General features: G+C 35.5%; 1 protein-coding gene across 1 annotated transcript in view; it reads left to right on the forward strand.

Annotated features, from left to right (window-relative positions):
- Window positions 1-2,148: 2,148 nt before the first annotated feature.
- LOC150089559 (peptidyl-prolyl cis-trans isomerase NIMA-interacting 1-like) overlaps window positions 2,149-24,678 on the forward strand; it is a 48,534-nt gene continuing 26,004 nt past the window's right edge. The window contains exon 1 of the mRNA XM_090368670.1: window positions 2,149-2,239. Coding sequence (XP_090224796.1) covers window positions 2,182-2,239 — 58 coding nt within the window. The 5' untranslated portion in view covers window positions 2,149-2,181. The remainder of the gene's footprint in view (window positions 2,240-24,678) is intronic.

Below are 24,678 nucleotides of genomic sequence, written 5' to 3' on the forward strand. Positions count from 1 at the left end.
TCAAAAAACTAGGTGTTTCATTTAATGGAGTACAAACTACCATTCGACGATTCAAGGAGACTGGCAGTTTAAAGGACAAAACACGCAGTTACGCACGGGCGACCTTGCCTAACAACGAAAGTACAAGATAAGACCATAACACTGATTTCTAAACGCAATCGTCTGCTTTCTGCGCCTGAAATCCAAGCTGAGTCCAATAGGAATAGAGAAAATTCACTTGTCTACATCCACTGTAAAACTTCGTGTCACACTAGTCATGGTTGTGTAGAATTCAGAAAACCCATATTAAAACTGGAAAGAAATTGGCTTGGTCTAAGAACCATCAGCTCTTGAGAATTGAAGAATGAATAAACGTATGTGGAAGGATGAATCCAAATTTGATATTTTTGGATTCAAGCGTAGAATTTATGCGAGACAGTCAACTAAATTAAAAATTATGCCACATTGTTTACCGCCCACGTTAAAGCACGGTGGTTGTTCCATCAAGATTTGAGGTTGGTTCTGTTTTTCTGGGGTGGGTGACACCGTTAGAATGGAAGGAATTTTAAGAAAAAAGGCCTACAAAACATTGTTGAACATGCAATATCCTCTGGACTTCGACTTTGTTGAATAAATTTTATATTATAACAAAACAATGACCGAAGTACAGCTTACAGCTGTGTGAACTTTCTGGCAACCAAATAACAGGATGGGGTATTGCAAATTATGATGTGGCCACCGCAATCGCCTGACTTAAAACCCAATAGAGCTTTTATGAAATCATCTAGACTGTGAAGTCTGCCCATCTTCACAAAATTTATGAGGAACCTTGCAGATAGCTTGGAATAATATTTGTCAAGACTATTATAAAATTAATCCCCAGAATGCCACGTCCACGTAAGGCAGTAATAAAATCTCGCGGAGGACATTTAGAAGAAAAATCAGTGTAGTTGTTAATATTAATCATTTCAATATTTTTTTTACTGTAAATTTTTCAATGATTAATAAAAATGTTAAAATACTTTGTAGAGCGCTGCTTTTTTATAATCTTCTTCTCTTCTCTGTGTGTCATCTCCTTACAGAGGTCGGCGACCACACGGCAAATGTCTCTCTGACTCTGGTAGCTCTGAACAGCTGCTCGATTTTTATATTAAATTTTATATATTAAAATTTTTATATTAAACCTCACAGTCTGCGCGGTAGCACAGTGGTATCGTCACCGTCCTCCCCACACCGGGTGGAAAAGGCCTGGGTTCGAATCCCGTCGATGACGCGAGGAACTTTAATGGGCTTTTTTCATTCCGTGGCTGAGTTAGTCGGTCTCAGGCGTAGATAGCAAGGTTTTTCTCCCCAGTAACTGGGGTTTTTTCGTCCAGCAAAACATGCAAATCGACCATAGAACATACGCAATTTACAGACACAAATACGGGTTAATGTATTTATTTACGGGCAACCCTAAAATAATATATATATATATATTAAACCTCACATTGTCATAGCTAATATCAGAAAAATTTAACGAAAAGTGTTGTCATATGCTGTGATTCCAAGCTTTTATGTGGGAGTGTATATACGCCATCCGACTGCAGGGTGTCCACATATGAAAATGGTATATATACGTACATACTCCCCATAGACACGTAGCTGCTAGATGTGTAAGTGCGTATTCCACAAAGCCATATATAAAAAAAAAAAAAAAAAAAAACGAAAACGTGTATATGTGTTTGTATCGATGTACAGAATATCATATCAGGGTTAAACTTATGCTTCATTTATGATTTTTTTTTTTTTTTTTTTTTTCAAATTAGTCGTATGCATCTTTTACATTATCATTTTCCCTAATGAAGAAATGGGCAATAGAGGAGAGCTGAATCGGAAACAAGTGGCCATGGGTTGGGGTATAATTTGGAATGGGAAATGATTTTTTTAATTGTATATTTACTGTGCAATATGCTTTTTATTAAACGGCTCTCGTGTAAGATATTTTTGTACAATAAGTTGCAGTATACGAAAGCAGTGTTTCTCGCTTTTTAAAATTTTTTGTATTATTTATTTTTATGACTATAATATATTCCACTTAGCCCAGAAATACAGGATCAGGTCCAAAGTTTCAGAGTTTATAATTAATTTTTATTCTTCATTGGACTAATTTTGTGAGATGGCAGAGTTGTAGCATCTCCCTGACAAGTCATTATTTTGGTAATGATGGCGGAAGAGGAGTTACCTAAAGGTTGGGAGAAGCGGATGAGCCGCTCTACAGGTTAGGAAGCAAATCGTCGTTTGCTATTTCCATTAATCACTACTGCTGTTGATTCATGCTGCACCGAGCATTAAGAATTCCGAAAGTGTGAGATAGGCTTCAGAATTTACGAAGAACCCATGTGAAAAATAAAATTGAAATTGATAATCTTGTGCGTGCAATGAACAGTAGTTGACGAACTGAACTAAATTTGACCAAATAAAACCAGGGTAGGGTGTCTGGGGTGGGGACTAAATGTGATAATGCCTCTTTCTTTCTTCTAAGTTTGTGTTTGGAATGGCATGTCATTTGAGGTACAAATATTAAATTTGGGACAGCGGGAATCTGTTATACATTAGTAAACTTGAATATATGGTTCATGGTATTGGCCTCGAGGCCAAAATAAATTTACAAAGATAAATCATATAACCTTCGGAAACTCTCAACCAGGAATTGAATTTATGATATTAACCATAATTTAATGAGTTAATACGAAGTGAAGTAATTGATTTGTAAATCAATCATAATAATCACGACAGATGAACCAGTAGTGTAATGGATGAGAGGTTTCGGGTGTACATACATGTAAAAAAAATTCTGACATATGCATGTTATTCTTTTTTTTTTTTTTTTCTCCGTGCCTTGATTTTAACATTTATGACCAACCTCCTGAGACTATAAATGTGCCAGGAGGTTGGTTTTAAGTGTCAAAAATAAGATTGCGGTTTTAATGTTTCATGATCCACTTAGATTACAAATATCACTGACAAAAGAATCACAGAATCCAACTTTACTTCCAGTAAAGTAAAGTGAATATATTATGTATATATACCAAATATGTAACTCAACATTTATAACACACATTCGTAGATACCTTTGAATATCCTCAACTTTTTCAAAAGCATTTATTAGCAAATTAAGTCATTACAACACTTATTATATTATTATTATTATAATTAGCCATATGGTGCAAGGAAGCCTGAGGCTTTTGCTGCACCAGCCAAAAAAATTATTTCTGAGTTACCCCTAAGAGAGTGAGAGAGAGAGAGAGAGAGTCAAAAATAGAAGGGAATCACCAAGAAAGAGAAGAATGATGATATCCAACTCAGGACCCTGGGTGTGCCAAGCTGATATCAGATGTAAGCCCCTGAGGGTGTCTACACTGAAAATATTGTCTGCCAAAAGGTTTTGTAAATTTATGCATTCTAGCCGACCATAGGATATATGTAGTTTACTGACGCTTCATGGCCTTTGTGTCCTTAGCACAAAATATAAAGAACCACTGAGTCATACCTGCCCTTCCTTCTGGAATGCAAGTGGACTGGTCAGCCATTACACAAGTATAATATGTGGAACAAACTACTGCCATTAGAAAGTTGCATTTGTAGCAATCTCCTAATGACAGTTGCATATTGAAGGAAGGTAATTACCTCTTCCATGTTCCCAAATTATTCCATAAGAAAATTGTACATTCTGCTTTGTTATCTGTAAACAACAATTTTCCTATGCTTTTACTCTGACTCCTCCAAACATGAAGGCTGTTATGCAGAAATATTAAAAGCAGCCTTCTTTATTTCTCAACATAATCATATGTTTCTTGTATATATATTCTTATAAATTGCTTTTCTTATAATAATAAACTTTTTTTATAATAAGCAAAAAATATGTTTTATGATATTTTAGTTTAACCTTTTAAAATATATCACTTAATTGAGGGTTTTGAAAATTGTTTAAGGAGTAAAAAGGTTTTCAGAAATCTTCTGAGGGGTCTTTGAAAATCATTAAAATACAGGAAGACCTTGTTCATCATAGTTATGTTCCTAGAACCACAACAAACAATTGGGTCAATCAACCTCTGTATTGACCCACATGTGATATGTATTGCTTGAATGATACTTTTCAAAGACATTAAGTAAAACATTATTTATGTATGTAAAAGTTCTGACGTTCTTTAAGACTGCATTTATCACTGCTAATAAAGTATAAAAATATTACTAAATAGAAAAACAATTAGCAGCTCAATCCCCTCTTCCCTTTGTGTATGTCTTGCCGTTTCTACCACATAATTTGTGTTCTTTAGTCACCCCTCCCTCTTTTTCTCCTTAGTTAAACTTCATGTAATGTAAACTATAAGTAAACAAAAAAGTGGCCGGTTTATTTCTGTTTGTAAAATTCTTTTTAACAATAAATTTCATTTAAAGTGACCAGACTCTTCATGACTAGCATTAAAGTCTTCATTAGCACTTTTGCCAAATTTTTGCTGTACATGCATATGTAAACTCTGTGCCATGTCCATAATAATCCTCATACTAATGGCATATGCTGCAGATTTATATCCTCAGTCTAGTTGGCTAAAAGATTTTCTGTAATATTTCTTCTTGTTACTTTGGTGGCACCCGTAAAAGTAACATTGTGCAGCACTTTTAAATACCACTGGTTTTTTTGTATTTTTTTTTTTTTTTTTGCAAGCAGATCTCACCAAAGTTGGCGACATAAATTTCATGTCTTCAAACTGACTTCAAACCTGTGAAAAATTTTCAAATTTTGCTTTTAGCCATTTTCTTTTCTGTGCCATTGAGGCATCATTAAGCAGGGTATAGTTTTTGCACTTATGTATAAACTTCATTAGAACATATATGTTAATTTCGTTAATAATTTAGCTTTTTTTTTTAAATTATTCTTGAAAATATTTAAATAATTGAAAGCAACATTAAGGTTCCAAAGAAATTTATAGGAAATTTTGAGTAATAAGAAATTTTCAATAAATATACAAAGCGAGCTGATTTAATAGCACGACCTGATGTGAGCCATCACAGACTGTATTGTGCACATGATAGGCAAGTGGGAATGAATTAAGAAAATGACGAACAATGAGGAATTCTTGTATATAATCTGAAAAAAAATAATAATAATAAAAAAAGTTAAATCACTGCTCTATACCACTATCATGTGGCAGTAGCATAGAGCAGATCTGAATTTCACATACCTGTAAGGTCAATGTGAATTTAGACATTGATTTTTTTTTGCACTCAGGTTTGCTGAGTAGAAATTTAATATATGCTATATAGGGTTGGAAATAAAGTGTCTTGAATCAGTTCTTTGGTTGATTTTTTTTAATAGGAATTATTGCCATTATAAAAATTACCATCATTAAAGATAAATAGTTGGAGTGGAATATTAAGGTATCCTTTATATTCAAAAGCTACCTTGTTTATAAGTTTACATCAGTTTGATCAGCCAGTATGATAGATGAAGCTGTCAGTTTTTTTTGTTAGATTTTTATTTTCTTTTTAATAATAATAACAGTGGATATTGATAACAGTGGAAAACATTTCTGAACTCTTAGGACATTGTTCTTTGGATATTGACCATCTTAACCGTCAGTCTTCAAACAGATTCATACTGATTGGCTAAGGTGGTCAATATCCAAAGAACAGTCAGTCTTCAAATAGATTTATGTTGGTTAAAATTAAGAACTTTCAGCCGTTACTTTGGATTTTTGCATTGGGGAGACTGAGCATGTTTTAACTTTATACGATTAGACTCATCCTTAATATATTGACAGATATGCAGCTTGTTTTCTTATAGTTACAATTTAAGGAATTGAAGAAAACACACATACACATTTTAGTAATAAAAATGACATAAAGATTACATAATTTATCTGAGGAAGGAGGAAAGGATAGAATTTAAGTAGTCTGTTAAAGTGCTTTCATTAATTGTTTGAAAAGGGGATGATATGTGATTTGTCGTTATTAGAAGTTAAACGAAATAAAAGACTTATACTGTGTGTGAAATTGCTTTAAGTTGTTTATTGAAGTGTTACTACATCAATTTACACTTGATGCAGATTGACTCGTTTATAGCTGCCGGCACTGGAACTGACCAATGTGAGTTCCAGTGCCAGCAGTCCATATCTGTGTAAAGGCCCAAAGATGGGGTTCAATAGAACCCTGAAATATAGCCAACCTGCATTAAGTATAGATTGATATTGACAGCTGGGAAGCTGGAAGGAATATCTTAAAACAAATTTGCACATGGTATAACGGTGTCCTGTCTTTAATTTAATTTAATTTCTATTAGTGTTTTGATTGTTTCCAGCAGATAGCAGGACTATTTATGAAGTTTCATATTTTGAAGCATATTTCAGGAGATCAGCAACATAAAATCATTTCATTTTGTGTTTCTGATTTCTTCAAATGTTCTTCAAATATGAGAACTTTGTCTTATCATACTCCTTCTGCTTCTAATGTTGCATTTCTATTGAACTCTAGATTTTGGTGAAGAATTGAACTTTGTTCTGTGCCAGTGTAATTTCCATCATTTAAATGTTTTTCTTTGTCAATATTGTTTCATTACAATGTTGATTTTAGGGCAATAGCCACAATTTAGACCAGTGTTAATTATTGAAAATACTGTTGAAACACTTAATGAGTTGAACTTGTAGCACTAAACTCAAGGTAAGTTTAATAAGTACTATGGTAAATCCTCGATTTTATGGGTTTTGGATTTAATGAACAAAAAAATTGATGACCACCACACTGTATTTTGAGTGTTCTCATGAGATGGAAGAAACCACAAACTTGAATCATAGTTGCTATCACAAAGTGGGTCAGTCTGTCTATGCTCACTGTAATATTGTTGAGTGCTCATCTGTGCCCTATTTCTTTATTACAGCTTCACCCAGAGTGTATGAACATGGCCCTAAAAAACAGTTGAAAAGAGAAAACATGTGGATCTGAGTGTTGCACTGAAATTAAAGCTCTTAGAGAAGTTAGACTGGTATCTCTGTGTCTGTGAGGAATATGATGTGAAAATAAAAAAAGTCAGATATTATAAAAAGCAAGGCTAAGCTTAAGCAGTTTTTAAGAAAATTCACCAGTATCCCACTTCAGCTTCTTAGTTCCAAATCTGAAGTTCTGCCAGACATTACCATACAGCCACAGTAAATTATCTTCTACTAACTATGTATTTGATTTGATTTGATTTTAAAAAAAATTGTCATTTTGACTAGACCTAAAGTCAAAGTAACTATGAAAGTTTGACAAAGTATTTTTCTTTAAGATCAGCCACTGCAGATAGCACAGTTGTTCTAAAAACTCCGCTACCTTGCAAGTTTTGTGGAATACAGATGAGTGTGAATCCTGTCAATGATTAGAAACATTTTCATTTTAGGAAGGATCTGTTGTGGATCTCTTGGAACCGGTGCAGTAAAGAGCACCAAGATCAGTCAGAAGTATAAAACTTACCACAATTGTTAAAAAAAAAGACTTTAGTTCAATAAATTGCAGCTCCTTTGAGGAGACATGATTGAAGTGCTTAAGGTTTTAAATTTATTGCATAAACTAAATGCTGATGGCATCCTTACTCTTTCTTGGACAAAACATATGAGGGAACTTAATTAAAATCAAATGGGTGCTTTCAGTCAAAGAGCAATTGAATGTTGGAATAAACTTCCATTTAGTGTTGTGAAAGTGATTAGTCTGAATAAATTTAACCCAGAGCCAGGTGTGCAGGATTTTTGAGATTCAATATCATGCATTGCACTTTGTGTAGTTGATCGCACAGCTGAAACTCCCAATATGCTTTCAAGAAAAGTGTTTTCTCTGAGTTCTCCATTGAAAGTTCCAGAAATTTCTGTTATTGTGAAAACAGAAATTTCTGCAGGAACCAGTTAACTCAATTCTCAATAATTATATGTACTTGTTGACAACCAAGAATTTAATATTAGCAGCATGTCTCACATCCAGTTATTAAAGTATGCTGGTTTTTGGCAGCTCCTCCAATTGTTGCATTCTTTGGCTTCCTGATATTGAAGAGTCTGACTAGCATCCAGTTAGTATTAGTAGTGGGAAATGATGCAAGAAATCAAGCTTATAGAGCATCAGCCAAAAAAAAAATTCCCAACATCACCTGTCCATCCCTCCAATAGTGTATAGATCTTCCTTGAATTTATTCAGACTACCTACTTTCACAAAAACAGATGGAAATGTGTTGCTACAATCAACCAATCTATCCTGCAACCATCCTTCAGTTACAATTTATATCCCCTCTTGTGTAGTCTGAGCAAGTGGAAGGATGCCATCAGTACTGAGCTTTCTCGATCCATTCAAAGCCTTAAACACCTCAATCAGATCACCTCACGGGCTCGTAGTCTCCAGATGTTGCGATTTGCAGAACTGAAGCCTTTCTTTGTATCCCTCATCAATCTTGTTGAACATCTCTGCACATGTTCAAGCAAATCTACATCTTTCCTAAAATGAGGCCCCCCCCAAGATTGTATGCAGTACTCGAGATGTAGCCTAATTGTTGTCTTATATGATGAGATAATCCCTGCTGGAAAAATTCCTGTGTATCATAGACAAAACCCTGGCACCTGTTTACACTGCTCAGAGAACTTCATAAATGGCTATACGATTAGTCCCCGTTCCTGAGATCATTTTCATTTTTCTAGTATTAGTATAGTACCCACACAGTTGGTAAGTTAATCTGAGATTACTACTATCCATATTCAGTGCCTTAAATTTATCAATGTTAAACTTCAATTGCTATTACTCAGCCCATCTGCCTAATTTTTCTACATCTTGTAGCAGTAGCACACCTTGATTACTATCATTAATTACCCTGCTAACCTTTGTATCAACTGCAAACTTAGACATTAAGCCTGATTTACCTTCAATGTCATTAATAAATATAGAAAATAACAATGGGCCCAGCACTGAACCCTGAAGGACCCACTAATAACAATATTTCAAGAAGAGCAGTGTCCATTAAGAACCACTCTGTCTTCTCCCTCAACCATCCCTTTATCCATAGCAGTAACTTGCCCTTAATGCCATACTGTTCCAATTTGTACAGTAGTCTTTTATGTAGCATAGTATCAAAAGGTTTCCTGAAATCCACGTATATGAGATCAAAATTATTTTTTGCATTCATTTCCTTATTAAAGCACCAATAGTATCCAATCGAATTAGTCATATATGATCACTCCTTAACAAATTATGCTGTGACTGCAGTATAACTGCACTCCTGTCCAGATGATCCTGCACTACTTCTTTAACCAATGACTCCATCAGTTTCCATGGAACAGAGTTAAGCTAACGTTTGTAATTGCTCATGTCACCCTTTGATCCACTTTGTGAATTGGGGATCAAAGGGTGACATCTCTAGTCAATAAGGAATCTCCCATAAATCCAAATATGCTCTTATAATTATGCTAAGGGTTTGCTTATCTCCTTTGCTGCCTTCCTAATATAATTGGATAGATCCCATCCATCTCAAGGTGCCTCTTTTATATTTAGCTTCAACAATTTATATTCCACTTTCCTCTCATTTATCCCAAAATCATTTAGCTCCCAGATAAACTTCTGGAATCCCCTTCCTAAGTCCACAGAAGTCTTGCTAGAGTGTGTGTGTGTGTGAGTGAGTGACCAATGCACAAGTTCCGTGGCGCCTCCGTAGCCAGGTGGGAAGGAGCAGCAGCGCGTAGCACATGCTTCTTGATTAGACCGGGGTTCGAGCCCATCACCACCAAATACGGAGGATGCGGAAAGGTCAAGGAATGACCACCGCATATCCCGGAGCAATATAGCCTTAGTTGCTAATGCTCCTAAAAACCAAAATAACAACAACAACAAGTTCCGTTCAACATCTGGAAAGTTAAACTCCACCGTTATAAGACATTTGATATACTAGCCCACTCTATTCTCTATATAGGGGCGCCTCCGTAGCCAGGTGGGAAGGAGCAGCAGTGCGTAGCACACGCTTCTTGATTAAACCAGGGTTCGAGCCCGTCACCACCAAATACGGAGGATGCGGAAAGGTCAGGGAATGACCACCGCATAACCCGGAGCAATATGGCCTTAGTTGCTAATGCTCCTTAAAAAAACCAAACAACAAACATCTCTATATAGGTGTTTGTTATATTCATCACAGTTATTAGGCTTATAACGTACTACTCCCATTTTTGTTTTCTCAGTGCTTATGTCACACCACACTGACTCAATATTGCATTGGCCACCAATGTCAACTGAATGCACTGCTTTAGATTTAAATGCTTCTTAACTAAGAGCAAAACTCCCCTTATCCTGTGGTGACTGTCCTTTCCATACACATACTCCTCATATTCAAATTTTGCATCCCTTGTGTGAGTGATATCATGGGTCCAGTAAACCTATTATGTTCGCATTTGATGACTTAACCACACAAAAGTCTTAAATGTTTTCAAGGCCTTTGTGTGAGGATCTTCTGCAGTTTCCTCACACATCTGTTTGCCACATTCACTTGTACCCATTTTCATCCTTTTTTATCTATAGCCAGTTGTCTTCAGGTGATGGTAACAGGTCTTAGTTTTGCTTGGTAGGTACTATTTACTAATGAAGTTTTGTGGAGGATGGAATCATCAACTTACACGACTTGCATGAATGAGCAGAAGAAAATTAGCATGGTATAGTGATAAGAGCTTATCAAGAGTTCTCTATTAACATCTCATGCCTTATTATTGGTGACGTTCAGGCAGGTCACATGTTCTGACTGGCTAAACTTACCAACACTTGGAAGGAATATTGGCACGATTGCTTGAAATGGTGATGGACAAGATGTGATGTTTATGCACAAATGGTTTCTTTCCCAATTCAAGGAGAAGAGGTTTTCTATGCTACCTATTCACTCAGATATATTTGCTTGGCTAGCTCAGTCATCCAACACTAATCCTCTTGACTACTTCCTATGGGATCATTTATGGAGCCTGGTTATTAAACAGAAGTTCTAGATATTTAGCAACAAACTGAATATGGCTATGCTATGAAATAATCTATGCCAATGTGGGAATATTTGAGGATGTTCAACAATTGCTAATTCAGTAAGATGAGTCTGCATTCAGCTGCATGGACATAACTTTGAAGAGTTGTAAAATAGCTATGTGGCCCTTAAAAATTAAGTTTCTATGTTTATATCAGTTTTGAAAGTTTCATATAATAACTCCAAAATAAAGCTTTTTTTCTGGACATGTTTATGTGCAAAAATTCTAGGAATTCTATAGTACAAAATTTAAAAAAACAGTGTCATAATTTTACATTTGTTGGATGATAATGTGAATATATATAGAATGTTTGAAACACTCCATATATATTCACATTATCCTCCAACCTGTATTGGTACAATAAATGAAAAGCCATCTGGTTAGAAAAGTTGGTAATTTTTCTAATCATATGCCTTACCCCCCCGCCCCATACAGGCGTTAATAATATCAATTAATAATATCAAGTAACTCTCTGGTCTGGGGACACTTGCTTCAAGTTTTCAGTATGTGGAGACTGGAATCTTGCTCCACGTTTCCCATAAGGCTGTAGTTAGTTCTCTTCTTGAAGATAGAATGACTTGGTTTGATTCTCAATTGTTGTTCCAAAATATTCTAAAGGGTTTCAGCTGAATTCAGATTTTGGCTCCAGACTGGAATTGGCATGTTCACCATATTACTCTCTTTGGACACAGAACATTATCATACCAGTATTAATATAGTCCATATACAATGCAGAGATAAAGCTGATTGGTTAAGAATGTTTTAATAGACAGTTAAAAGCATAAATATTGATGGTTTTATCAACGGCAACCAGTTGACAAAGATCTCATAAAACAGGCCTATGTCACTGCATTACTACCACCGTAATTTAGCATTAGCATTAGTAGAGGCATATGATGCAAGAAAGCAAGCTTATTTAGCATCAGCCAAAAAAAAAAAAAAAAACACACCACTCCCATTTCACCCCTCCGTTCGTTCAAAATACCTGTCCAGTTGAGCCTTAAATTTGTTTAGGCTATCAACTTCAACAACAAGTGATGGAAGTCGGTTCCACCAACCAACCACCCGCTGGCCAAAGGCAAATTTCCGCACATCTATCCGACATCCTTCCTTATTCAGTTTGAATTTATGCCCTCTGAGGTGATTATTCTGAGCAAGATGAAGAATCCCATTGGCATTGAGCATGCTCAAACCATTCAAAGCCTTATACACCTCTATCAGATCACCTCGCCGGTGCCTAGTCTCCAGACTCTGTAATTTGCAAAACTTAAGCCTTTCTTCGTAAGAGCAACCCTTTGTTCCATTCACTAATCTTGTTGCCCTTCTCTGTACCCATTCCAGCAGCTCTACATCCTTCTTGAAATGAGGCCTCCAGACCTGTATACAGTACTCAAGATGTGGCCTAACCATTGCCTTATACAAGGGAATAATCACCTCCTTATCCCTGCTAGAAAAATTCCTGTACATCATTGACAAGACACCATGAGCTACTCTTGCAGCTCGTCTGCACTGCTCAGAGAACTTCATATCTGCCTGCACAATTACCCCCAGGTCCTTTTCATTCTCCACCACTGTCAGTATAGTACCACAGAGTTGATACGTTGCTAAATGGTTACTGTTTCCCATATGTAGTACTTTACATTTGTCAATGTTAAACTTCATTTGCCACCTCTCAGCCCATCTGTTCAACCTTTCCAGATCCTGTTGCAGCAGCATAGCGTCAGTAGTGTCCTTAACAACCCTGCCAACCTTTGTATCATCTGCAAACTTGGACATTAAACTTGATATACCATCATCAATATCATTCATAAACACCGAAAACAACAACGGACCCAACACTGAACCCTGAGGAACTCCACTCATAACATTAGTCCACGTTGAGCAGTGTCCATTGATTACCACTCTCTGTCTTCTGCCACTCAACCATCCCCTTATCCATAGCAGCAATTTGCCTCCAATGCTACACTACTCCAGTTTGTGCAGCAGTCTTCCATGTGCAACAGTATCAAAAGCCTTTCTAAGATCCAAACATATAATATCAAAGTTATTCCCTGCATCCAGTTCTTTTGTGACTACATCATAGTATCCAATCTATTGGTCAGGCAAGACCTGCCCTTAACAAACCATGCTGCATCTGAGCTATAACTGAATTCTTGTCTAGATGATCCTACAGTGCTTCTTTAACCAGAGCGGCGCCTCCGTAGCCAGGTAGGAAGAAGCAGCAGTGCATAGCACACGCTTCTTGATTAGACCGGGGTTCGAGCCCGTCACAACCAAATATGGAGGATGCGGAAAGGTCAGGGAATGACCACCACATATCCCGGAGCAATATGGCCTTAGTTGCTAATGCTCCTAAAAACCAAACAACAAACAACAACAACATCTTTAACCAGTGCCTCCATTAATTTACCTGGAACAGAAGTTAAACTAACAGGTCTATAATTAATTGTGTCAGCCTTTGATCCTCCTTTGTGAATTGGGGTTACATTTGCACATCTCCAGTTTATGGGTACCTCCCCTGAGTCCAAAGAAGCTCTCATAATTATGGCTAGGAGTTTGCCTACTTCCTTTGCTGCCTCCTTTAATATAACTGGATAGATCCCATCCACCCCAGGTGCCTTTTTTATGTTTATCCTCAACAATTTGTTGTTGGTACAATACGATTTGGAGAAAATTATTCTTTCAGTACATCACACCAAAGTGCATCAGTTCATTGTGTAGATTTTTAACCTAACCACATCACATTCAACCACTGCTGTAATGTCAAATGTCCCCATTCTCTCATATGCATTGCTGGAAAACAGCTTCACCAGTTCTTTGCCGTTTTCATTGATTGATCCTACACTTATCCCAGTTCTATCAACTGTCTCCCTAATTCAGCCCTTTAATGATGCCTCTGTGATTTCCTTTCACTATTTGAACTGTTAACATGCTCTGGCATTCATTAATGGTCATCTGCCAGGCTTGGGATGGATGGCCATATTATTTTTAACTGATGTATTGTATGCTGATGCTGTATAAGCTTGCTTTCTTGCATCATTTGCCACTGCCCATGCTGCCAATTTCCACCAGTTGAATTTGGGTGGCCCACTCTGTTATTTGGAAACCCATTATCAGTCCTCTTGCAAAAGAATCTCTCCTTTTCTCATCTGATTCTGTTTATCTACTTGTCATTGGATTTCCCTGCCTTTTATAATCTACTTTTAATTGGTGCTGCCATCTACCTTCCATGTGACCTTTGGACTTTAAATTGGTATTGGCTGTACAGTGCAATCCAGCCAGAGGCTTTTGCTGTGCCAGCTAAAAAAAATTTACCTCGTGTTTTTTCTTTCTGTTAGTACTGATTCAGTAGACATTTAAATTCCCCCCAAATTGCCAGTATAAGCTACTCATGGTGGCAACTTTTTCCATTGGTTTGAAAGAATTAACCAATTAAGGAATTAAGCTTTCTCAATACATGTTGGGGTGGGGTGCGTGTTGTTCAGGGTGTTTCATAACATGTGGACTGTACTTTCAGGACTGGAAATCAATGAAAAAAAACCCGATTATATATATGACATATAGCTTGGAATCACTTTGTTTCTGAGTTGCAGCCCTTTTGTGTTCCAGACATTAACCAGGAAAAACACCTATTGGTCCCTACTGAATAGGCAAGCCACATTAGAACAACATAGGTAGGTAGGTAGATTTAAAAGTTGATTACCACTCTGGTGTGCATAGTCTAAATACCATTTTATTTTAAAATGGTATTTTACTGTTAATAATCATTTGTTACTTCTTATCACAAAATTGTGGAGGAGGGGACTTTTATTATATATGTTCTATTAAGTGATCATGTGCATTTGAAGTGAGAATAGTGGCTTATTCAAACAGAGAAATGACAGACTCGCATCTGATTTATGGAGTTCCGAAGTGTAATACAGCCACAGCAAGATGTCAGTATGCAGAAGGATTTCCTAATCATCACATGCCAAATAAAAAGACCTTTCGGAGAATAGGTGACTGTCCTGGAGATACAAGATCGTTCAGAAAGCGAGTTTCGGGTGGTGGTAGATAAATCAGCACCAGAACTGTTAGGTTGGAGGAGTGGGTCCTGAATTGCATAGAGCAGGGTTTTCCAACCCATTGGCTGTGGGCTCCTTCATATTGAGTGACCAGCAATCATGTACAATACATGCATCCACCCCTCCAGGTTACTGGTGTGTCACAAAATATAGTTTCACGCTGACATAAAAATATCTGTTTAAATATATTGTCAATATAAATATCTAAATATGTTGTCAATATAAATATCTAAATATATTGTAAATATAAATCTTGATAAAAAAAATTAAATTCTATTTTGAAAAATACTTAAATTAGTTATAAGGAACTGTTTCTCTAGTCAACTTTCTTGGGCAATCCCCAGTCTTCAGCAGCTTTATCTGTTTTGACCCCTAGCCTTAGGTTGGACTGCCTCAGCGTACAGAAAATTCCTGTTGACAACTGAAGTATAGTAAAAGAGGGTGCATATCATGCAACCGTGTGGAGAATTTTATAGAAACACGGCATTGTCCATATTGCAGTCTTACTAAAACTGAAAATTGATATCCTGTCACAAGAAGCTTTTTGTATTTGATTCCTCCAACAGTGTGCTCACAATCTTCCTTTTCTACCTTTCATCTGATGAGGCTAACTTCAGAAGAAATGGCATGATCAAGTTTTATGACACTCGTGGTTGGACAGAAAATAATCCATATGCTATCCAGCCAGTCAAGGGACCAGCAACAATTTAGTATTGATCTATGGGCAAAAATTATCCTATTCGGATTTTTTAAGAATGACTCCTGCAATTTACTTGAGTTACTGCTTGTGGACCCAGGGCCTGCAAGCAGTTCTGAAAAGGGCCCCACAAATTTTGGGGCCGGCCCTGGCACTTAACATATGTCAAAAGATTTCTTGATTATTGTAAATTGACTATTAACATAAGGAAGGCAATAGTTAACTGTAAAATTTTTTTCTTAGAATTACTTGGTTCTAACTATCTTCTATTAATTGTAAATTCATTTTTGTGGGAAAAGCAAAGGCCAGAGGAAAAACTATTAATGCTGTCGTAGAATAAATGAAAAGAAAAATTCAGTTTATGTTAATCTTATTTATTACATAATTAAAACAAATACAATTATGTTTTTTAAATTTTTGGTTACAAACTTTTTATTATTTGTTAGAAATAATTTTATGAAATATAGAAAAAAGGTTTAAATTCATTTTATGCTAATAAATGAATTTAAATGCTTATTTTTTAAGTACTTGTATGTAGTACTATGATTTAGTCACAAAGGAACTGGATGCAAAAAATAATTTTCATATCATATACTTGGACTTTAGGAAAGCTTTTGATACTGTCGAACATGGAAGGCTATTGTTAAAATTGGAGCAGTATAGCATTAAGGGCAAGTTGCTGCTATGGATAAAGGGATGGTTGAGTGTGAGAAGACAGAGAGTGGTAATCAATGGATACTGCTCTCCGTGGACTAATGTTATTAGTGGAGACCCCCAGGGTTCGGTGTTGGGCCCAATGTTGTTTTCTGTATTTATCAGTGATATTGATGAAGGTATATCGGGGTTAATGTCCAAGTTTGCAGACGATATGAAGGTTGGCAGGGTTGTTAATGACAGTACACTACTGCAACAGTATCAAGAAAAGTTGAAAAAGACTGGGTAATTGTGTAGACAGGCTGCAAGAGTAGCTCATGGTGCCTTGTCAATGATACACAGAAATTTTGCTAGCAGTGATAAAGAGGTGATTATCCCCTTGTATAAGACAGTGGTCAGGCTACACCTTGATTACTGCATCATATTACTACATACGTCTGGAAGCCTCATTTTAGGAAGGATGTAGAGCTGCTGGAACGAGTACAGAGAAGGGCAATGAGATTGATGAATGGAACAAAGGCTTGCTGTTACCAAGAAAGGCTTAAGGTCTGAAAATTGCAACTTCTGGAGACTAGGCACCTTTGAGATGTATAAGGCTTTGAATGGTTTGAGCAAGCTTGATGCAGATGAGATTCTTCCTCTTGCTCAGATTACTCACCTGAGGGAACATAAATTCAAATTGAGGAAAGACAGTTGTAGAATAGATGTACAGAAATTTGCCTTAAGCCAGCTGGTAGTTGACTGTCGGAATAAATTTCCATCTGTTGTAGTGGAGGTAGACAACTTAAATAAGTTCAAGGCAAAACTAGACAAACATTTGGAGTGAATGGATGGGTGAAATGGAAAGTTTTTTTTTTTTTTTTTGGCTGATGCTATATAAGCCTGCTTTCTTGCATCATATGCCTTTACTAATGCTCAAACACATTTTGTATAATTTTCATTACATCAAGAGAAATGGGTAAAGGCATTTTTTAAAATGAAAAGAAACATAACCAAGTGGACAGGCAACCATCTCTGCATATCTATGCAATACATCCCATGAGGAATAGGCTCCCAATGGTTAACATACTGTGTATGGAAATTTCGGAGTGAAAGGAAGTGATAATTGTAAGAAATTCCCGTTTCCTACCTTCATATACTACTTGAATGTGCTATTCAATCACATTGAAGAGGTTATCATTGTAATTATATGGAAAGGAGCCATCAAAGCCTTTTTTATGTAACTGAATTTTAAGGTGGTGGTGAAGGGAGGATAGAAGGGGAAAAAAAAAAACCAGACATTTGGTTACTCTAAGCTACCTCAGGAATATTTGATACGTGGAAAAGTATTATATTGTACGGTACAGTAAAAATAAAATTATTTCCCCCTTCCAAATAGTATACCATACACATTACAAATTACAAAGCCAAAATTTTCATGCTCTCACTATCAAATTTCTTTAATAATATAACCTTTTCCACAACAGAAAACTACAATTTTTCTCATTTTGAACCAATACAATTATCTGGATTACATGGTAACATGCAAGCAAATACAAAATTATGAAAGTTTCTGTGTCAGTGTTATTTACAAACGCCACAATCCAAAAGTTGAATGAATACATTGTATAATCAATCTAATGCTATATGTACAAATTTCAAGACATAGCTAGTGTAATTACTTAATTAATTATCAATGAATCTAATCTTGTCTACAAATAGTAGACTGCCCATGACTTTCTGAAAAATTTCCTGATTTGGTAAAAATTGTTAACTCTCGGATGAAATTTCCATTCTGCACAATCCAGTCTGACTTGCTGCTTGGGCACTATCCATTACAAAAACAAAATTTGTTGATTCTCAGGTGCCTTGCTGGATTTGCCCATTTTTCTAAAAATAGCCAGTCAAACCATATTTGAGAGGTTTAACTGTACAAGGTAACAGCATCAAAGTGAGTCATTTTTGATGTTATTACCTTTGTGTTATTTCTGATGCTATTTTGTAGAAATTTGAATTTTTAATAGAAAATCCCTATATGACAGTCTTCAAAAGTTCGTATTTTGATTACTGACAAATGAAGAATTTGTCTTATATTAAACGTTCTGTGTGATTAATCTTAGGTCTCGGGATCTTTATATCAAATCTTTAGGTTATTGTGGTATACCCTTCTTTTATATATGCTTTTCTGTGAAGGTGCCACAGTTGTTTGATCTTTTGATCAAAGTGATGTGTCATGATAAAAAGTCACCATTGTTTTCAAAACAGCTCCAAAACATACTATTGATCGTTACCATTTCAATTTGCTTCTGTTAGTATTTAACACCAATTTTTGATGAGACCTGCACATAACTAGCTGTATAAAAGAAAGATGCATAAAAAAAAAACCCATAAAATATGGTACATATACAAAGATATTCTATATTATTTGCATATAAAATTTAAAACCAATACATTAATTTGTTTTGTTAGTCAAATACAAATATTTTTAATTACCTTTATATATATGTGTGTGTGTGTGTGCCTTTCTAAACTGAAGTATAATTTGCTCCTGATTGTTATTTCATAGTTTTACTTAGTGAAGCTAACTAAATTTTATTTTTTGCATTAAGTTTTACTTAGTTTTCTGTTACTAAGTAAAGTAACAGAAATTTAGTTTTACTTAAAAACTTAGTCTCTATACATACAGAAACTTGCTTTAGTTTCATTACATATAGGCCCATTACCCCTACAGAAATGGAATGGGATAAAGGTAAAGAAAAAAAAAGTTGCTGACAAGGGTTACTTGTCCAATAGATGAATATCTATTGTAATATTTTTTGTAATACAAAATTGTAGAAACTTGAATGTGCAATGCCAGAATTTCTGCTGCATTGCCATTAAGGTGATTGGTGCTGCATTATCAGTTCCTCAGTTGTGTAGTAATGCCCCTTTGCCACTTTCTGTTTAATGATTCCCATAATTCCACATCATACAAGATGTGGCTGTTAAATAACAAGACTGCATATGCAGCCACTACACACCAGGCACCACCTGGGAAACAAAAGCACCTCAGTTGACCTTGAACCTTTTCCCAGTTGTCTGCCAAGTCATGTTCCAATATGCTCATTCACTTTGCATTGAGACATGTTTTCATTATCTTGTGTTTTTTCAGTTTGCTGGAAAAATTACAGACAAAAGAATCGAACAACAAATTGACCTAAGATTTTTTACAAAACTAAAGGAAACGCCAACTGAAAGTTATAAGTTGTTACATCAAGTCTATGGGGAAGATACTATGTCAAGAGCTCACATGTTTGGATGGCATAAAAGATTTTTAGAAAGTAGAGAGAATGTGGAAGACAATAGTGACCAGGCTGTCCATTGATTAGAAGCAATTTTCATATAAGCATTAGAATGGTTGCATCAGAACTCACTATGGACAAGGAAACAGTTAGACAAATTTTAACTGAAAATTTAGGCATGAGAAAAGTGTGTGCCAAGATGGTACCAAAAATTTTGAATGAAGAAGATCAAAGAATGAAAAGACCCCAAGTTTGTGAAGATGTTTTGAAAAAATTGAAAAAGATCCAGGCTTTCTGAGTACTATAATTACTTGGCAATGAAATTGGCTTTTCCAGTGTGACTCAGAAACTAAAAGACAGTCAGTGCAGTGGAAGACAAAACAATCCTCCATACCAAGAACATCAAAATCAAAAATGAAAACCATTCTTCTGGTTTTCTACGATATTAAAGGGAATTATTATGGCTGAATGCATCCCACCAAATCAGACTGTCAGTCAGACATACTACATTAAAATTCTGACAAGGCTGCATGAAAAAATTTGAAGGAAGAGACCTGAATTGTGGAAGGATGGTTGGATGCTCCATAAAACAATTCTCCAGCACCCAACATGCTCTCTTTTCTACAAAGAAACAAATTCATGTGTGAGAACATGCACCCTTCTCTTCCTTAAACTGAATCCATTTTCAGTCCACTGAAGGTATTTGAAAAAAATGACCAAAGTATTAAAGGGGCTAACGGAAGATGCCTTCCAGAAATGTTACTATGCTTTGAAGAAATATATGGAGAAGTGTGTTCACCCAAGGCAGTTATTTTGAAGGGAATAACCTGTAAAGTATAAAATATTTCATTATATTTATTTTATTACAACAGTCTTGTTATTTAATAGCCATACCTTGTATAACACATCTTGAGCTTTGGGGTGGCCAGTGATGAGGAACAGTTAAAATTTATGAACTACACCCGAACACTTGTACCTGCACAGTGATGTCAACGTTAGCCCATCTTGTTGCAAAACCACATCTGACTAAGTTTCCCTAAACGTTACATTTGAGCCACAAATAATTCCCATAATATGTTATAAGTTGTTTCCAAATATTTCCTCAAAAATATTTGGACTTAAGAAGTGCATGGCAGACATTGTAGCCCATATCATAAGTAATAAGTAGGTTGTATTCGAGATCCTCAAAGAAAGGTGGTTCTCTTTGCTCCATAAATAAACATTTGTCATTTTTGTGCTACAGTAGATTGCATTCTCATCAGAGAATGCCATTTTTCCATGTGCAGGAATTGTTCAAAACAACTTCTAGGAAAACCTCACAGGCTTCATATCATTTCTGCATCACTTAATACATTAATAAATGAAGGGTGATACAGTTTCAATGTTGAAATGTTTTTTGGTATAATCTCCTATGACTGTGGAGACTCCACTGCTTTTGACCATTTCTCATGTGATAGCTTTGTTAAGTGATCAACAGCTAACCAAACCTTCATGTTGTTATGCTTGTATTAATAGTTTTTTCAATCCTCTTTACTTAATGAAACCTATTTCAAACAGCTTCTTCTTGCAGCATAATTCCATTTTCTTTAGTGATACTGCCTTACTGAATCATTTTGAATATCTTTCATGATTAAATTTATTGGTTTGTGTCCACCTGTGAGCACATATTTTGATTGATTCATATGAGCCATACAAAACTTTATAATACCTGGAATGGACAACTACTGTTAGGAGGTGACTTATATAGACATGTAGAAAACACACGAACACTGAGTGGCCAGCTTGTTAGGTACACTTTTATCATCCCAGGAATTTACCATCTGTCCGACACTGTATCATGTAGCAGATAGTGTGTGTACAGTTCAGTGAGAGAAGTGGCCAACTGCACAATAAGTGACTTTGTGATGCAATCTGAATAGTCAGCGCCAGATATACTGGTGCAAGTATCACAGACATTGCCAACCTTCTGGGTGTTCCTGCACAACAGCTAGAGTACTCAGAATATTCTAACAACTAGGAAGTATCCAGCCAACAGCATCCTATGGTCAAAACAGATTATTGGTGTGGGAGGGAAAAAATAATTGTACAGTCTAAGTCAGTTCATGGTCAGTCAAATGACAGCATAGTACAACATCAATGTGCAGAGGGGTATAGTGGAATAAACAGTGCTTCAGACTGTCATGATTGATGGTTTACAGAAGATGGCCTTAGTGGGTTCCACTCTGGTCAACTAAAATCAAGCAGCAATGAATTCAGTGGGGCACAAGAACACACTGGACATTTGAAGAGTGGAAAAAGATTGCCTCTTCACAAGTCCAGTTATCCTATGCTGATATTAGGACCAGGGTGTGGTGTCAGCAGAATGAATTAGTGGATTCACTGTGCCATGTATTGGCACTGCAGACTGGTGGTGTTTGTACACTTCCTTTGGCAGCTTTGGTTTTTAAAATGTTACTGTAATTTCAAAACTTTATGCCACACACAATCAAAATTTATCTTGTTCATGAGTTTTGCTTGCACACAAGCTACTTCCCATATCATATGAATTTCAGCTTGCAGTTTCTTCCAGAACTGCAAACATGAGTGAGTTACAGTATTTCAGCAACAAATTACTTCAGTGGTCATAAAAGAGAACAAAAATGCTTTACACAATATGTTGGATTTTTTCTCTCTGATTATATGATATAGTATTGATAAATGAAAGCAAATTATTTCAGTTAAATTTGCTTTATTGTTAAAAAATATTTCAACTGATGGTAAAATGTCACCCAGACTGAAGTATCACAAGATGCTGTACAGATGTCACTCTTGATTTAGTGGATTCTGTCTGCTGTTTCCAAAGTCCATTAAGCAATCACTTTTATTAGAACACTTTCTAATAAAATTCTCTTATTTTATTAGAGAATTTTTTATTCTCTCATTTCTCAGTTGAACACTTTCTAAAGGACTCATTTTAAGTTAAAATTATTTCACTTTCCTCATCCTTGATAAAATGTGTGTACATAATTTTCCTATAATTCGTAACACAATAGATTCACTTTTGTGAAAACTGAAGCACCTATACTGTAATGTCCCTTTGAGCATTTGTCCCAGTATATAAATATGTCTATGACTTAGGTTGCTTGTAAGGTAATTTATTTCAACAAAACAGATTCAAATGTTTAGTTGTGTTTAATATTTTCATAGATTTTAAACCAAGTATTTTGCTATTCCTCAAAAATAAATAAAAGAATGGCAAATTAACATTTTCTATCACATATTAGCAAATGCAACAGTACTATATATCAAGTGTCTTCTAATCAGAAATACTTGAATTCTTAAACTGTTTTGCTGAGTGAGGAAAACTACGGTTCACTGGATTGTAAATAATTTCAAGTGCAAGGTGTATACCACCAATTTACTTTCAAAAGCATTATTACAGATGTCTGAACTGGAGAATATTGATAATGTAATCTTTGAAATTCCTTAACAACCTAAATGTATATTACACACACGTTCTAAAACATTAAAAGATAAGACACATTAATGGCACATTGGCTTTAACCTCATAGTTGTGGCAGATGTTCAGCTTTCTTTTTAATTTCTGGAAAATGTTATGGTTTTTGCATTTTGGCTCGGGGAATACCAATATTTCATCTCTTAATGGGTTGCAAGATTTATTTTATGCAATTTTTGTAAATAAAAAATAAAATTAATTATTTAAAAAATGCTGTGTTTTATATCTTTTATTTTTAAAAAAATGTAATGAAATGTTTTAAATGTGAACCATTTATCATGAATCTGTTAGCTTCTTCAAGGACTTATGCTCTCGAAATTTTAAATGTGTTCATGTGCTTTTTCTGTTTATTGTGCACAAATACTTTTAAAATGTGTGTGTGTGTGAGATACTATTATTTACTTCCATTTTTAATTTTTTTTTCAAAATTTATATTATGCAAGTAATATCATGCAAAATTTTAAATTATTCACTTAGCGTCTATTGAGAGAATATCAGATTTTGTTGTATTTACTTTACTATGTGAAAACAATAACTCTTTCGAAAACAACTAAGGAAGGCTGTATATCTTTCTTGATCTAGTGTGAGAGTAAAACAAGTAACCTGAAACTATAAACTAACATATTCAAAACATCATGGTAGGTCACCTGTTTGGTGACCAACCACACTAATAATTGCAAAAGGTGCCAGATCACCTGACAGGTTCTTGCACTCAATTACCCTGCAAAAACTAAAAAAATCCCATCAGAGAGAATTGCAATAAAAATCTATATATTTAGGAAGGTAGAAAAAAATTTCAGATTTATTATCACTAATTAACAGTTATCTTTCAACAGTCACCTATCAGGTGACCCTCCACCACCGCTGAGTTAAGAGCAGCACTGGTGCATCCTGTGTGCCTGCTGTACATATCAGTGTGGCCTTACTAAAAGAAATTTGAAATATTTTAGTGAAATCATCATGCAATAGTTCTTGTGACCCTGACTAGCAAGCCTTCTGTTTTGTATAATTTATGAAATTTATCACTTGTAAATATCACCATGCACCACTACCAGTATTTTCATATATAGTAATACTACAAACTTGTAAAAATTTGACAATACTAGTACCACACAACAAAAGTTGAATGGTGCACAGAGCATGTGTATCTAAAATGCCTCTTCATGTAATACTGAGCAGAAAATCTTGATGTATAGTTATAAGGTACACATATAATCTTATTATAAAAAGATGTTTGGAAAGCATTATCCCATGAAAATCAATTTGTGATAAATATAGTTTTTATTTACCCAGTTTATTTGGTACATCAACCTAATAATGAGTAGCACCTCCTTCAGTCCTCAGAACAGTTCAGGTCATCAGAGCATGGACTCCATGAGGTTTTGAAAGCATTCCAAGGAGGGGACCCAGTTTTGTGATGTAAGTTTCAATTGCTTCAGACAAAATGGAAACAGATCCCATATTCCTGATGCAAACAGCTCACTCCATG

Source organism: Mastigoproctus giganteus, chromosome 2, assembly GCF_048544385.1.
Source record: "Mastigoproctus giganteus isolate SK-2022 chromosome 2, ASM4854438v1, whole genome shotgun sequence".
Taxonomy (NCBI): Eukaryota; Metazoa; Arthropoda; class Arachnida; order Uropygi; family Thelyphonidae; genus Mastigoproctus; species Mastigoproctus giganteus.